This window comes from Phasianus colchicus, chromosome 8 (assembly GCF_987193195.1).
Source record: "Phasianus colchicus chromosome 8, bPhaCol1.hap1.1, whole genome shotgun sequence".
In the NCBI taxonomy this organism is placed as follows: Eukaryota; Metazoa; Chordata; class Aves; order Galliformes; family Phasianidae; genus Phasianus; species Phasianus colchicus.
Window position 1 is genome coordinate 4,039,742 of NC_143443.1, and position 17,079 is coordinate 4,056,820.

A 17,079-nucleotide genomic window follows, 5' to 3' on the forward strand; every position below is an offset into this window, starting at 1 on the left:
ACCACTCCCATAGTAAAGAGAAGAAGATGACGTTTTTATTTTGTTTTTTCTTTGGTTGAGATGGAACGCTTATTTATTTTGGTGTGGGTAGCGCTGTAGGTACTGAAATTCTCCCTCATTCCTTTGCCTTTTTTCAAGTTTGTTCTGCCAATACTAAAGATCACGTGGGAACCTATTTTAATTTTATTTGGAAGCTATGATTTTTATTCTCCAACCCCACCAGAATAATTATGATCAAAGTGTAAAACAGAGAGTACGTTCAAGAGCCCTGAGTTCTGATTTGCCCGAGTCTCACCCTTACTGTTGCTGTTTACCTTACTCCAATGATGACAAGGAGCTGTCACCTCAGCAAGTGACTTCAGAGGGGATTCCCAAAGCATGAACGTGTGGGAAACTTAAAGCTGATGTTGTTTTCTGAGAGGAAGCGCGTTCTTTCTCATGCTCTCTGATGTTCCTTATCAGCTGTTTGGTCTGTAAGAGCTGTACACACATTGAGCAGAGTCTGTTGCAGTCCTAGCTGTGTCTTAGCTCGGCTCTGGGGACGTTTTAAATTGAATTTTTAAATTTGTGGTGGGGTTTTTTTGCTTTTAAAAATGTTGTTATTTGATTGAGGATGCCAAATCTGGAAGAGTGACCTCCACTAGTTGAGCAGAATACGCTCATTTCAGTTACTTCATTTTCCTTCCATAAACAACCTGGTATCCCTGTACATGCAATATGAGATGTTATCTTAAGCTCTCACTAATATATAGTACACGTTGCGTAATTTTTAAATAGCATAGCCAAAAATTAGTTTTAAATTACTTTGGATAGGGAAGAATGAAATGGATTTTCCCTTTCCCTTCTGCTGGTGTGCCATATGAACTGTTTCATTGCTGTCCAAGCGAGATATGAGCCAGTGGCATAAAAATAAAACTTTCCTATGCTTCCTGTGCTATTGCAGATTTCCTGGACAGCCTTTCCCAGTTAAAGGGAATTTTGATCAGGCTGCACTGTCATATTTCTGTAAAATCTATATGTAGGAAATTGATTTCCGAATGGCTTACCTTCAAATGCAGCCATTTAATAGCAGTGACTTATCTGTGTTACAGTAGTGATTGATAACATTGAAATTCAGGCTTTTTTTCTTATGTAGAAGGATATGGAGCGTTTTATAAGCACTTCATTGTTTGCTCTTTTCTCACTAGCTGCTCCCACAGGGATTTATGCGTGGCAAAGATGAGCTAGAAATCCCAAACTGACAAGACATCATGATGGGAAAGGTGCTATAGATTTAACTGAAAGGATATCAGGCAGCCTAATCCTGGAGTCAGAAACACAACCTGGTTTGCATGAAGTTGAATTAATAAATAACCATCTTTTCAAATTCATCAACGAAGTCAAGCCTAGATTTTAATCGGTGAGATGCAAAACTGCATTGTTCTGTTAATTCAGCATGTTTTATAGATATAGATGCTTTATAGACATAGCTAGGAGAGTTACCTACTAGAAAAAGAGGTAAATGATGTTGTCCTTACTTCCATGTTTCTCGTTCAATCTGTTGTATTCCACTGGCGTAACAATTGGGTGATATAGGGGGATTGCTATATGCTCTTAATAGATGAAGTCAGACTCTTCCTGCCTCTAACATCTACGTCTGTTGAAGTTAAGAATGGTTTCCTCAAGTTGAACCATTTCGTTCTAGGAAATTGAGTGGTAATTTTGAGGTAAAAGATGAAAAGCACTATAGCTAATGGTTTATATTTGTAGCTATTTGCTAAAGTAAATGAAAGCCTAGAATTGCCTTGGCATGTCATGCTTTAGTGGATGATATTTCATAATAACTAGTACATGAACTAGCTTCTGTACCAGATGTACTATGAATTTGTTTATTGAAATGTGTGCTTTACTGTTTTGTAGTTCCCAGTGAGTCTATTGACTGATACGATTTTTATTGTTGCTAAAACATATTTACTGCTGCTGAAATCTAGGGAATCTGGGATTGTTTTATACAGTCACTTCGTTTTTATGGTTTGCAAAACACTAACAAGCATAAACTGAACTCAGTGAAGGAAAGGATTTTAGCAAAGGCATCTGAAAAGAATGGCACACATAACTTTATATATAAACAAGAAAAAGATCTTTGTGGCTCTGGGCAGCCATGTAGCAGGGGGAATTGAAACTAGATGATCATTGTGGTCATTTTCAACCCAGGCCATTCTATGACTCCGTGATTCATTGATCATCTCTGGCCTGTTGCCAGTTGCCCTTGTCAAGGATGCCTAGTCCTCGCTGCCCAAGGTGCCAGCCACTGCCTTACCAGAAAGGCTTTGTCAAGTTGCTCACAATTATAGAGAACATGAGGCATTGGGGTAGACACTGGAAAACCAAGTTCCTTTGAGGACGCAGCAGAAGCAAGTATGCGTGTCCTCCCATTCTTGCAGTCTGCAATATCGTGATCATCTCCTGAGATCCAATCTATTTCACAAAATCCATAAAGGAAAGTAGAATTGCAGCAATAGAAGACACTGCTGGAATGCTTACCAGGACATTTTACCTGGTAACCTACTACAGACATCCAAGCAAGAATAGCTCAGGCAAGTAGAAGCCTTTCTACTCAGAAATAGTTTATGCCTTAATTGAAACGCTAGATTTTTCAGGAAATTGGTCGGCCTGTTGAAATTAATGGAGAGAATCTGTTTAGCTTCCTTTGAGCATCTGGCTTGGTGCGTGGCGGTGCTGGATAAGGAGCCTCCTGGGATGCGTGTTTTGACTTGGAACCAACTTCTAGCCCGCCATGGCAAATGATAATGGCTCTGACATGCTTTTTACAAGAAGTTGTCTGTATGAAAGAGTTAGAGGAAGTTTTATAGGAAAGTTAAGCTTCTAACACTACCTCGAAAACATCAGGAACACACTTGAAAGCAATTTACGATCTGTCACCGAACCCTGTTTTGACATATGTTTTGTTAATTGAACTACTGAGGATGTGAGACTCCAAACATCTCTGTTTAAGGAAGCAGTGTTGCTTACCTATTTTGCATTCTCACAGGTAAGCTAAACTTTCATCTTTATTTTACTCAGCATTACTGTTTCTACTAAAACCTGATACATTATTCATAACTGCTTCTAATTTTGGCCTAACTTTGAACTGGAGATAATTGGAATGTCTCCAATTGTTTTATGTGTTCACACATCAAAGAACATCAAGTCAGCAATCAGCATTGTTCTTGTGGTCTACGTATGCGCATTTTAAAGAATGAGGAAATGATTTTTGCTAGTGATACAGGGACATTCCCCATTCTTCCTTCAAAAATGAATCATGATGATATAATTGGAGAGGTGACCTAGGTTATCATGTTTGCTATGCATCTGGATCTCGGTAGAAAACTCATTTTAAGCAACAGAATTAATCTGAATCATGGAATATGCCAAGTTGGAAGGGACTCACAAGGACCATAAAGCACCAGGGAAAGGCAGATTGCCAGTGTTACCTGACCACTTGTCCTGGTGCTACAAGTCTGTCATCCAGGAGTCAGCAGCACTTCCACATATCCACTGCTCTGTGAACAGCCCCTCACTAGCATGTGCTTGCTAAGACCTGCAGTGTATGAAAATCATAGAATCCTAGAATGGCCTGGGTTGAAAGGGACCACAATGACCATCCAGTTCCAACCCCTTGCTATGTGCCAGCCAGCAGCCCAGGCTGCCCAGAGCCACATCCAGCCTGGCCTTGAATGCCTGCAGGGATGGGGCATCCACAACCTCCTTGGAAAACCTGTTCCAGTGCCTCAGCACCCAGTTAAAAACTAGCAAAATAGTTAAAACTGGATGAAGACATCCATAGGCGCGGGTAGGACTTGCAGCTATAACTGGAAATTTAATTCCTTGTTTTATAAATATATCCTACCTCTTAGTTATTAATTAGGTAGGTTTACCTATTGCTGTGTAGCACTTTGGTTTCTTACTTTGCGTCAAAAGAGATCTTTTGCAATTGATTTTTGAAGTGGTTAGAAAGGGAGAGATGTTTAATTACGCTCAGCTGCTCTCAAGTACACTTTTGAAAATGATAGCTCTAATTCTTTTTTTTTTTTTTGGTGCTATTGTTTTCATTTGTGTAAACTATGTGTCATCCTATGTGTTATCAAACTCTGGGCCTTTATTTGGAAGTTTTGTGAATGCAGATCAAATTGTATCCTCAATTGGTGCAGTGAACTCTGGTCTGAGAAGCAGTCTGAAACGTTGCTATAGGATAAACTAATGTGCAGTTTGTTTCTGGGGAAGAAAATAACCCTTCCCCAGAAGTTCCCATTAAGGATTTGTCCGAACACTGTAATAGCAAGACTTCTTGATTCAGCACATTTGGCTACAAGGGAATGAGTTCAAAGCATTTGCTATAACTGCATAGCTTTTGAAAGATTTGAATATTAATTCAACTACTAATAATTTTATATCTTGTAAAGGCATCAATCGGGTCTTTAAAATTTGATATTTTACACATTGTATTACAAAGGAAATAGACTGCTGGTATGGTAATTATAATGATATTTCATATTATTTAAGGCTTTTTTAAGCCTTAAATATCTTAAATTTCACTAGAGACAATTACGCCCAAGTTGTCTGAATGCACAATTTAAGATTCTGTCCTTTTAAAATAAGTGTCAAAGCTTAGGGGACTTGTTGCTCTGCTGCAAGCAAGTAAAAACCATGAGTCTCTACCACAGGTAGGAATTTATTTCAAGTGTATTTCTTGCCTTTTTTTTTTTCCTTTCTGTCATATCACTGTAATGTTTAACAGAAACAGCAATCTGGCATTGCAGTCCTCAAAACTGAGCTAGCTAAGTAATCCACTTGCATTCCTGATTGCTTTGAGGAGCATTTCTGTATGCTTATGGCACGTATCCCAGCCACCTGCGTGTTGTGCTGCCCATCTCCTCCTCCCCCTGCTCCACTCCCCTCCCTCCCCTTCCCCATGTCTTTACTAAAAGAAGAGCAACTGGGAGCCTGCAAGTCACAGCCTCGTGCTTTCAATCAAAGCAGAGCACTGAATGGCTCCCACTCACATGGAGCTCAGCGGGTCCATCATAAGGCCCCTGTGTCAATGAGAGAGCAATCTGCCCACCTTTGGAAACCTTTCAGCAATCCCTGAAGCTGTCTGGACCACACAGCTGGCATTTGCCATAAATTTCCTCCCCATTTCCCTTTCTCTCCTTCATCTCTTGAAAATCAAATGTTCAAAGGTTATTTCTCTGCTCTTGCACAAGTAGATCCTTCACTTTCTGGTCTTTATTAGCTCATTAGGAGATGCTCCTTCAGACTTTCTCTTTTTCCTGCCCCATTGACTGCAGCGAACATTTAGGATAATTTAGTTGGACTTGGAATTATAGAGCAGGAAAATTAACGTTTGTGTCAGCTTGCCAGGCAAGTGCACAGCACAGGTCCAAGCACTGCTTTTGGGTCTCAGGCTCAGTGGTTTCCTCTCAGCCTGTTTCTTATTTCAATGAGTCATTATGGCTGCTTGGCTTGGGGGGGGGGCAGCAGTGTTTATTGGCTGATTCTGCACTAATTCTCTACCATAAATATTAGTGTGATCTTACCACTCCACCACATCAGGAATTATATGTCTTAAGCCATGTGTTGTTAGACAAGGAAAGGCAATCTTTCCAGTGCAGCAGTGCACAGGTGCGTTGCGAGGTACCTGACCATGGCCAAGTCATAGAATAACAGAATGGCCTGGGCTGAAAAGAAACTGGATTTCTTTACAATAACCTAGACCAGCCAGAATGCATCTTGTGTAGCACTGCTTATCTATATGCTGATCACATCTGTAGAGATAGTGCTGACTCACATGCATGTATAGCTGCAGCAGCCATGTGAGATGAGAAGGGCAGCTCTGCACTGCTGGTGGAGGAGGAATTGGGGCGAGAAAGCTGCAAAGCCTGGCAAGCCCTGCAGTGCCCATCTCCCTGTGAGCCCCCACAGCATGCACAGACCACCAGCTTTGTCCTGTCTGTGCTACAGTGCACCTAGGTGTGTTTCAGGACTATAAAGCAGATGGCAGTGCTATCTGACTGTACTGAAACTTTCCAACTTATATCCGAATCTAGTTTGGATTTTCAGTGTGTTCAGCCTGGAGAAAAGAAGGATGCAGGGTGACCTCATTGCAGCCTTTCAATACCTAAAGGGAATCTATAAACAGGAGGGGAACCAACTCTTTGAAAGGGTAGATAACAGCAGGACGAGGGGAAATGGTTTGAAGTTGAGGGAGGGAAGATTGAGGTTGGATGTCAGGGGGAAGTTCTTTACAGAGAGAGTGGTGAGGTGCTGGAACAGCTGCCCAGAGAGGCTGTGGATGCCCCGTCCCTGGAGGTGTTCAAGGCCAGATTGGATGGGGCCCTGGGCAGCCTGGGCTGGTATTAAATGGGGAGGTTGGTGGCCCTGCATGTGGCAGGGGGGTTGGAGCTTGATGATCCTTGTAGTCCCTTCCAACCCTGGCCATTCTATGATTCGGTGACATGTCATTTTCTATTACTTTCTGCCATATCTTTTGACCTTGCTTTCGCCACAAAAACAAACAAACAAACACACCACCAAAAACCCTGAGAACAGTATTTGCATACTTAAATAAGAGGGGGAACTGGAGTCTCCTCACGCATTTCATCTATGAAGGCCTTCAGGGAGGAGTAAGGATGAGCAGTAAATGAATAGTGGAAATTTAAAGAACAGGCTGTAAGCAACTGCAACTTTGCCTCTTGCAAAAAAGTTGTGTGATTAGCAGCTCAGGAATTATATCAGGCACAATGGCATTTTCTGTAGACTGATGATACCCAGGAGTAAAGAGTCTCTGCTTTGATTAAGAACACAAAATTTAATTTGTTTAGCCTAAACGAATAAATAATAATCTCTTTATATAAATAGATCTCTTTATGCCCCGTCCTTGGAGGTGTTCAAGACCAGGTTGGACGAGGCTCTGGGCAACCTGATCTAGTAAAGGTGTATGTTTGGTGGCCCTGCTAGGCAGGGGGGTTGGAACTACATGATCCTTGAGGTCCCCTCCAACCCAGGTCATTCTGTGATTCTGTGTGATTCTGTGATCTTCCCACTTTAATCACAAATGCGATGGGAAAAAAGTACACAAAGAAGTTGGGCAGTCTTTGAGTGTATGGAAGAAAAGGAGAGCCTGCAGCAGGCAGACCTCTTCAGTAATTAACCATGGCAAACGGACAGACATTGCATCTACCTGGCACCTTTCAGTGCCCTGACTCAGAACCACACCATGGAAGCTTCTTACACTGCTAACTCCTTTCTGAAAGAGCTTAAAGGGAATACTGGTCTAGTATTAAATGTGGAGGTTGGCAGCCCTGCCTGCAGCAGGAGGGGGCTGGAGCTTGATGATCCTTGAGGTCCCTTCCAACCCAAGCCATTCTGTGATTCTGAGGGAGACTTGCCAACAGACTGAGCAAAGGAGGATTTGGAGCTTCAGTTACTGCCCAGCAAACATGACACCTCAAAAACCTCTTGGGCTGTGGGGCTTGGCCCAGCTATTGGCGTTTCCTCACCACGCAGCAATACTCTGGTGAGTGGCCTTCATTGAACAGAGCCTAGCAGGCTGCTGAACTGCTAGAGAGGTGCAATAAATAAATATATCAAACTAATAAATATATCACTGGGGACTGGCCTTTGTAAGGAGCATATAAACTGGAGGGAAAATTACAAGGATGGAAAGTAATAGGACAAGGGGGAATGGTTTCAAACTGAGCCAGGGGAGGTTTAGGTTGGATATTAGGAGGAAGTTTTTCAGCCAGAGGGTGCTGAGGCACTGGAACAGGTTGCCCAAGGAGGCTGTGGATGCCCCATCCCTGCAGGCATTCAAGGCCAGGCTGGATGTGGCTCTGGGCAGCCTGGGCTGCTGGTTGGCAACCCTGCACATAGCAGGGGGTTGGAACTAGATGAGCATTGTGGTCCTTTCCAGCCCAGGTCGTTCTATGGCTCTATGGTTGCACGTGTTACCAAAGACTTTGGTTACCAGTTTAAAGTTGCTTTTTGTTGTAAGGCAATCCGCTACTTGCAAAAAAATGAGTGGTGCTCATTCTGTTGCTTGCTATGGTGGGGTGCCTGTTGGTGATGATGAACGCGTACAATCTCTGAAGGCAAATAAAATTTTGGCCAGACTCTTCCTAGCCCATGTTTTCCTAACTTCTCACTCTCCGGTGGCTAAATTACATTGGGTTTCTGATTGTGAATTGCTTTTATTTAATTTTAAGGCCTGTTTCTCCTTCTATAAAAAGGATTTTAACTTATTTTAAGTATTTGAAATCTGGTATTTTTCACCGTCAGCTTTCTAACCTATTTATTTCCTTCCTTAAGGGACTTAAATATATGAACTTCTAAATAAAGAGACGTGCACTTTTTTTTCCCCTTCTTTTCTATTTCAGGGGATGCTTTTACTGTTTATGAGGCTGGAGCTCTGGAGATTTCAATCCCCTTTCATCCTCCAAAATGTCTGCACTTTCAAAGCAGTGGATTCCTCTGCACTGCTTTATATGTGCTCTGCTGCACTCCTCAAACGTGACTGCAAACTCAGTGCAGGTGAGGGAGGAGTGTGAGCAGGGTGTGAGTTTACACCTTGAGCTGACAGAAATGGGCACTGGGGAGAGCTGAGCACCCCAGCACCAACAGGCTGCTCCCAAGCCAGAAGCATGGCATTGTTTTTGCATTTCCATCCTCTTTTTCTGGCTTCCCTCTGAAATTTGTAAACTGCAAATGGATGCAGCGGACAGCCGGAGTTCTGGGAATTCTTTGCTGATGCTTCTCACTCCTGGGTGACAGATTACCACAGCTGGTAGAAGTGCTGGTCTGTGAAGGCTCCCGTTGTGGCTGGTGCCTGGCCTGTGCAAGCAGATCAGCACACAGGTGGGCAGGGAATGGGAACAGCCCCTGCTCCTGGCAATCAGACCCAGGTTGCAATGAGGATGCCATCAACTGCTGGGAGAAGAATGGAATTGAGAACAAGGCAACAAGTCCAGGTTAGTGAGAAAGAGAGAGCCCGTATGTGCTGGTGGGGACAGCAGGAGAGGTGGATGAGATGGGAAGGGCTGCAGATGCAGGAAAGAGAATGAAGTAGGAAAGAGGAAGCATGACGTGACGAGTAGTGCAATATTTTTGGGCTTGAAAGTATTAAAACTTGTCAGCAGTTATCCTTGTTGCCTCTGTGTCAGATTATACCTTTGGTCAACGGTTGATTTTTTCTTTTGGCCTCAGGATATCCTTAATTTCTAACTTGTAGGAGCACAGCTGCTGTACTACGTTAATAGGGTGAGTAAAAACATAAGTGGAACGTATTTGGTATAATTGGGGAATATTGTTTGACCATTCAGGAGAGGACCTTCTGAATGTATTTCTTTGAGAGACTCTCCTCCAAAGAAACTCTTAATTCTAGCAGAAACCTCCCTGCAGAACTTTCAGCTGCTAAAGCATAGAAAACTGGCTCCTTGTCACCAGGCAATTCTCAGAAGTTGTTTTCTTCACGTTCTCATTGTGCAAACCGTAGTTTTCAGCTGTGAGGGCTGTTATGAACCTTAATGGAAGTCTGCGTGGTAGAAAACCCCAAAGCTGGATGGTGGTGCTTTGCTGGTGGCTGCGTGTCGGCTGGTCTCAGTCACTGTTCCCAAGCCTGACCAAGATGCTACAATTCTCCTCCAGCAAATGGGAAGGCTTATTTTTACTTACAGGGCGCTAATTGTTTTGTGGTGGTATTTTGTACAGCAGCGTGAAGGTGAGGAGGAGGAGGCAAAGAAAGGAAAAATCAAAGCATCGTTGTGGTGCTGTCAGAGTTGTGGGTGTTATGTGTGGGAGGTAAAGGCGTGGGGAAAAAGAACGACATTTGTTGAACTTATTGCTGAGGTTCCTTGTAGTTCAGCTGTAGGTGCTGATGGTATTTATAGGGGTAACCTCTGTATGAAAGAGGGGAAAAAAAATGTTTTTATGCTTAAAAAAGGAAAAAATCCCCAGTGTCCATGCTGTCTAAAATACAGAGAATATTTAGCAGTTCAGAGCAGTCCTTTGTGCCTGCTGAACCGTCAAATCTGTCACATGCAAAGGCTGCATCAATGAAAGGACAGGTATTACACTGGCAGTGTTTAATGGCAGCGAGTGAAGCCTGTTGAAATATAAGGACAGGTATGGGGGCCTTGAGCTCTGTGCTGCTGTGGTTAACTGAGGGCTGCACGGCTCAGCTGCACCATTCTCTGAGATGAAACGTCATCACTTAGGCTGTGAGCAGCCTAATACCTTGATACAAAGTTCCACAGAGATCGATTCTGCCAACTTCTTATTTGCTTTCTGAAATTTCACTGGGTTGAAATGAGCTGAGGACTTTTTGCATTATTCCTATTTACTCTAGAGAACAAAGCAAAAATGTTTGATGCGTTATTTTGATGCTGATATTTAGTTAGTCTGATTTGGGATTAATGGATTAGGATGCATAGATTGTAAAAATCAACACTTGTCACACCCGAGTCAGTCCCATGAGCTATCTCAAACACCTCTGTTGTTGCTGTCATTTCCAATTCTGTGTCCCGCTCTGCAGAATTTCCCTGGAGATGTGATGGGTCAGTAGCAGGCCAAAGATGGGCTTCAGACCTAATCTAATCAATATTGTGACAAATGTAATGAAAGCAGCTGTGTCACCTTGGAATCCCAGCACATTTTATCAGCTCTCCCCTAATGGGATGTGACGGTGAGGTTGAGCTCTGCCTCCTTAGGAGGGGAGAGAAGTGGTGCAAGGATGGCTGTGTGACAAAGGGCAATCTATGTGTCAGCACTGCAGCTAAAGGTTGAAATGAAAGGTCCTTACTCATACTTCAAATATTGAGCAGTTATTAAAATAACCCTTATTTTTCCATGAAATGTTTATGTATTTATTAATTTTTCAGCCCGCCTAACACGTCATCTGTCTTAAAAGAGATGGCCACTTTTTCTGTTTCAGTGGAAAGGTTCTGAAACTGGTTTCACCAATTAGAAAGCAGCACTCATTCACTTTGTATGTATTCCAGGCAAAGCACTTTCACTTCGGTTCTTTGTATTTTATTCTGATTTTTTTTCTTTTTTTTTGGCTATACAATACAATTACATGACTTGTTCCTCCAGTCTTTTGTAACTTTACCACTCTTTTTGCTACCTTGGTCATCTTTAGCAGTGTGTTTTTGTTGGTGTGCAGTTGTCAAAACCTTGTGCCATTCTAGTTGAGATTATGGCTTTGCTAAAGATCATTTTTATAGAACCACGCAATGGCTTAGTTTGAAAGGAACCTCAAGGATCATCAAGCTCCAACCCCAAGCTGCAGGCAGGGCCACCAACCTCCCCATTTAATACCAGACCAGGCTGCCCAGGCTCCCATCCAACCTGGCCTTGAACACTTCTAGAATAGGGCATCCACAGCCTCTCTGAGGAGATGATATCCTCACTCTCCATGCTAAGGGTTTTACGTAGCATTATCAAATCTGACAGTTTGTGCTCCCAGTTCTAAACAGCCTAGTTTCTCTGCCTTGCTGGGTTCATCCAGATCCTTTGTGTCTTGACACCTCTCATGTCTTGTCTTAAGTAGTGTTGTCCACATACTGGATGATACCTGTACCAGGTTATTCTCAAGGCGTTTGTTTGCTCTGTCTCTCTCTGCACTTAACCATCCACCACGGGATGAATGGCAGTTAGTGTCAAAATGATCTCATGCTTAGAAATTCTGTGAACGTGTAGTTTGGATATGCAGAGCTTTGCAGAAATATTACTATCATAGTAGGTATTACTGTTGGTCAAGAACCTCTAATATCTTATTCCTTTTTCTCGGTGAGATTACGTTTCAAGTATGTCATGAAAATTTACCATTCTTTCTCTCCATGTTATATTTTAACATAAAAAGACAACATAGCTTGTCCTTTAACTGAAGAGTAAGCTGTTTCTGAATCTCATTTTCAATTATTGAAGTTTTCTGTGTGGGGATTTCCATAAATCGCCTTGACGTGTAAATAGCAGAGCAAAGCTGCCTTGTGCTTTTTACTAATCCTGCATTTATGTTTGCTGTAGAGCCTTTTTACTTTCCTTAATATGAAACTGAACCCTCCTCTCACCTACTCCTTTACATAACCAACGCACTAAGAATTATGGACACGACAGCTAAATCCAGCTCTTAATTCCCAGGCACAGCAGCTAACTGTTTCTCTCTAATAAGCTGTAAGCAGTGCAACATCTTATTAGTTAATTTGAAAACCGTTTCTCAAGGGATTGCAGGGCTTATGTGCAGCAGGTCCCTACCAATCCACTTAGAGCTTCAATTCTCCAAACTGAGGAACAGTGTGGGACCGTGCTGGATGCAGCAGAAATGCCCCTCTCCTAGTGAAGCACTAGGATAGCACTTATGATCCAGCATCAGTTGCACCGAAAACAGCCCTGCTTTGGGGAGAAGTTAAATGCCCTGGGTCTGAAAATAAGAGCTCTTAGTACCTAGTTTTGTTTTTATTGATGCAAAACCTGCTACTTTTTGATTGCAAAGAGAAGATTCTTCGCTGGGTTGTATAACCCAACAGAAGGATAACTCTGTTGCAATTCAAATGCTCATTCACTGAGGAAATGTCAGCATTGGTATGGTTTTTCATTTAATTAATTATACTGGGCAAAAACAGGGACTGAGAATGAAATGATGGAGGCAAAATACGTAACTTTGGCGCAGTGCATCACTTCAGCCCTGCCCTCACACTGCTGACACTTTGCACCTGCTGGGTATTCGCTCAGATCACCGTTTCTGTCTTTTCTGGTTTCAAAATATGCACCACGGTAACGTGAAATATCAAACATTGCTTCTGTTTCTCCACAACCACATTGCATAAAACCACCGCCAAGAATCACAGAGTCACAGAATGGCTTGGATTGGAAGGGACCACAAGGATTATCAAGCTTCGAAGCCCCCATCGCAGGCAGGGCCATCAACCTCCCCATTTAATACCAGCCCAGGCTGCCCAGGGCTCCATCCAACCTGGCCTTGAACACCTTCAGGGATGGACGGGGCATCCACAGCCTCTCTGAGCAGCTGTTGCAATGTAATCCTTGTGGATGTTGTCAAAGATCCCTTCCAACTCAAACCATTCTATAATCACATATGATCTAAGCATGCTGTAATACACAGCGCATTCATCAACTGCATCCCAATTAATGCACCTTCTCTGTAGCACGTTATAAAATAGCTGCCTGCCACACCACAGGAATCCCTGCCATCTCTACAGCAGCAGTGCCTCGCACCCAGAAGTTCTCGCTGCGCAGGACTTACCGGGGTCTCCAGCAGCATATCTTCTCACTGCCCTTAGCCTGGGGCTGTTCCTGCTTTCTGCTGCTTCACTGTGTTCTGGCAACAACGTCTGCCGGGGTCTGTGGCAAGTGCTGTGGTTTCCATTACAGTTATACCGCCACAAACAGAAAGTGATAGGGGTGGCAGCACCCGAGAGGAAATTCTGACTGCCCCGATCTTCCACTACGTAGGTGTCAGGTGGCTCTGGGAACTTCCATCCTGCCTCGGGCTTTATTAAACTGCAGTGAAACCAGGGCTGTTCTGCTGCTTACCCTATATATAGACTTATAGGAACTCGCATGCCAGACAGAGCAGTGTACAGATGTTGTGACAGAGAGGAAGTGAGTTTGGGGCAGGAATTTCTCTTCAGCTTGCTGCTTGTATTGTCACTGCTAAAATCTCTCTTGGTTTGGTTTGGTATGACTTTAGAGCAGCATTTCTCTTGATGTTTCAGCTGGATTTTCTTTTGGGAGAGAGATAGAAAACTACCTGGCAGTTACAATATTTTCCATGGAAAACTGACAGCTAGGAGGCAACAATCTGAAATTAAATTTGTTGGATTTTCTTTTTTTTTCTTTTCTTTCTTTTTTTTTAATTACTTTTAAAATGACCTTTCTTTATACATCAGTTTTTTCATAATAATATCCACAGTACGCCGTGCACTTGTCAAAAGATCAGTTAAATCATACAGAAACAATGCTAAATGTTCTGGTTAAAACCTGAATGGGCTTCCCACATGGTATCATGCCTATCGTTAGCAAATAAAATAGTAAAGATAAGTCAAGAATGAATTATCTATATCCACATGTCTCCTGTATTAATTATTGCAAACGGAGGTAAATTAGAAAATAGGAATTTTCTATGTAGGTGATGTTAACTTGTATTTGATGAAGTTGGCATGTCATTTAAAAAAATATATATATTATTTACATTTTGCATCAGATTTTGTATAATGATACAGAAATAACTACGTAGAAATGAGGAGAACAGGAAAGCTAGAAGACAGCCGTAGGAAATGAGGAAGAAGACACAAAGGTGTCATCATTAACAGGGAATGACTGTGTGCAAATGGAGGAATGGGCATGGTATCCAAGACAAACAACAGCACAGGAAAGGAAATGTTGGACCTCTCCCAGCAATATGTGTGTGTTTAGGGGTGATCTGATGAGCACCTAATGTGAGTCTTCATCCAGACTTTGGGGTGGATTAGAAGGGTGCTGGGAGCAAATCCCAGCAATGCTGCTGCTCACTGTCATTAGCCTGCATTTCCCAACCCGCAGCCAGGCTTTGGATCAGTCCCAGCTTCTTTCTGCACCTGCCTGCTGTCTTTTAACACTGACACTGATTTTGATTCAAGTACAAGAATGCCCAGTGTGACTTGGGAGCAATATGAATCTCTAACTAGAAATTAGTCTGCATCAGTGCATTCAAATAAGAAAGAAACTTTTCTGTAAGAATCGTAAGTAAAATTATACTTACTTTGCATTTCTTTACAGCAGCATTGCACAGTGGTTCTGCCATCCAGCCTTTCCCAGTGGGTGGACTTCCAGCTATTTCACTCTGTGATTTTTGTCATGTGTCTTGCCTTCTTCCCCTTAAAAGGAGGGGTGCAATGGGTTACAATTCAGAACAGACAGTTATTTTCCGCTGAAAATGCATTATAGAATCAGAATAAGATTTGACATGCATAGTTTTAAAAGAGATGAAGGTCATAAGAATGAGGAAATAGCACAAATTCCAGTATATCAAAAGGGGATAAAAGCAGAATTTTTAATGCAAGCAAACAAATGCCACCACCCCAATAAAGTAAAGCCCTCAAGCCTTGTAACAGCCACTGAGAAGTGATACCTAGAATGATATCAACACTATATATATTGCTAAATTGACCGATTATTAAAGTACAGGCTGAAAAGTCTTTAACAAAAGTGTTGGAATTTAGGATTTTATTCCTCAATGCAGTTACTGTGATAGAAGAATTACAAACCTCTTTTTCTTGAGAAGTACGATGGCAGCACAAAGGGAACTGACAGCACAATCATATCTCATCAGAATGATGGATAAATGATTAACTACGTATTTCTAATATCTACTAAGCCATCTTAAACGTGACGTAAAAATAAATATATAAAGAAACTGGCAACCATTTTGTAGGCACCCACCTGAAATACAGTTATAATAACTGCAGAGATAATTCACTGCAGATCAGCTTTGGAACAGACTCTCATTGTTTTTTAGTAGGACTCTGGGTTTTCTTCGGTGTTGCTGTGTTACTGAGGTGAACTCAAATTGTGATTCTGAGTTGGGTGCTGGTGTTTGTGGTTTCAAGGCGTTTCACTTTTTATTTTATTCTTGTTAATGAATCATAGAATGGCGTGGGTTGAAAAGGACCACAATGCTCATCCAGTTCCAACCCCCTGCTATGTGCAGGTCGCCAACCAGCAGCCCAGGCTGCCCAGAGCCACATCCAGCCTGGCCTTGAATGCCTGCAGGGATGGGGCATCCACAGCCTCATTGGTCTCCCTGCTGGCCACCCCTTTTTTAATGCATCCGTGGACATAAGGAACTTAAAATAGTCTGCCTTTTAAGAGAGGTATGACAAAAGAAGGGGAAAAAAATCTTAATTTACTTTTATGTCAAAATAATCTCACCCTTTTTTTTTTTTTTTTTTTTTTTTGGAGATTTTTTTTCTTTTCTCCTCTCCTCATTCAAAGAACTGATGAGTACTGAATTCCTGTGACCATAAATGTAGGTTTCCCTTCTCAAGAAAGCATAGCTAGGAAGAACATGCCTGTAGTTGCAACCACTGATAAGGGAGCTTGAGGACTGCTTTCAGCAGATCCCTGTTGTGCCTACAGAATGCCTGTTGTTATACAATTATTCCTCACTCCAGTACCTGGTATGCATCCTCTGGTATTAACCTAAGGAATTTATGCTGTGATGGCTGCGAGGCCATACAAATCTGAGGACCAAATCTTCACATACTTGCAGCTTCAGGTCTGAATTTTCCACAACGTCACCAACTAACTTTCTTTTCTGTTTGCTTATACCAACTTTTGAAAACTCATTGGCCTCTTGTGATCTTTCCTTTGGGGAATTTAAACCAACATTCCTATCTGCTTTCCAAGCACAATACGATTCCCTTAATTTTTTATTACCCAAATGTAAGGAAAGATGCATTTCTCATTTTTCTTGCTCATTTGTAATTTTGGATTGGATTTGGATTGTTCTGTAGCTTTTGCATGATCCAAGGATTTGCCTTGTTGCTAAGATGAGTGAAGAAATGCTGCTTGAATTCCATGCTAACAGCTGCAGATTTTGCCTGGAAGCAAAGTGAAAATGTGATGTTGTTGTTTTTTGGTAAAACTTAAAGGCAGGAAAATAAAAGTAAATCAATAACTATGTTCCTGACTCAGGAGAGCTTCTCTAATGACTTTGAGGATGAAGATGACTTCCATATAAATAATTCAGTGGTGTTTTGGCAAGCCTGTGTCAGCAGAAGCCATCAGAACCTGACGCAGTAAGAGCACACATTTGTATTTAGGTTGTGTTAGCAGTAAGCAAGCTTTCTCGGAAGCCAGCTATGTTAATGTAGCTTCCTTGTAAAGACTTCTTGCTTGAAAAACCCAAGTGCTCTAATGCCACTCATATCGACTTTCACTGAAGGGAGGCTCTTCCTGCTGAGGAAACTAGAGCAGGACCTACTGCAACTCACTTGAGAATCTCTTATTGCCATAGCCTTTATATGATCCACATGCAATTCCAGA

The 17,079-nt window shown here is 42.2% G+C and overlaps 1 protein-coding gene across 2 annotated transcripts in view; it reads right to left on the reverse strand.

Moving 5' to 3' along the window:
* Positions 1–17,079, reverse strand: part of RASGEF1A (RasGEF domain family member 1A) — a 150,007-nt gene that overhangs the window by 29,790 nt on the left and 103,138 nt on the right. The window contains exon 2 of one of the 2 annotated variants that reach the window (XM_090144744.1): positions 14,795–14,909. In XM_090144744.1, coding sequence (XP_090000870.1) covers positions 14,795–14,836 — 42 coding nt within the window. In that variant the 5' untranslated portion in view covers positions 14,837–14,909. Of the gene's footprint in view, positions 1–13,297; positions 13,571–14,794; positions 14,910–17,079 lie in introns of those variants that run through there. The other variant, XM_031602498.2, reaches the window with a different exon arrangement.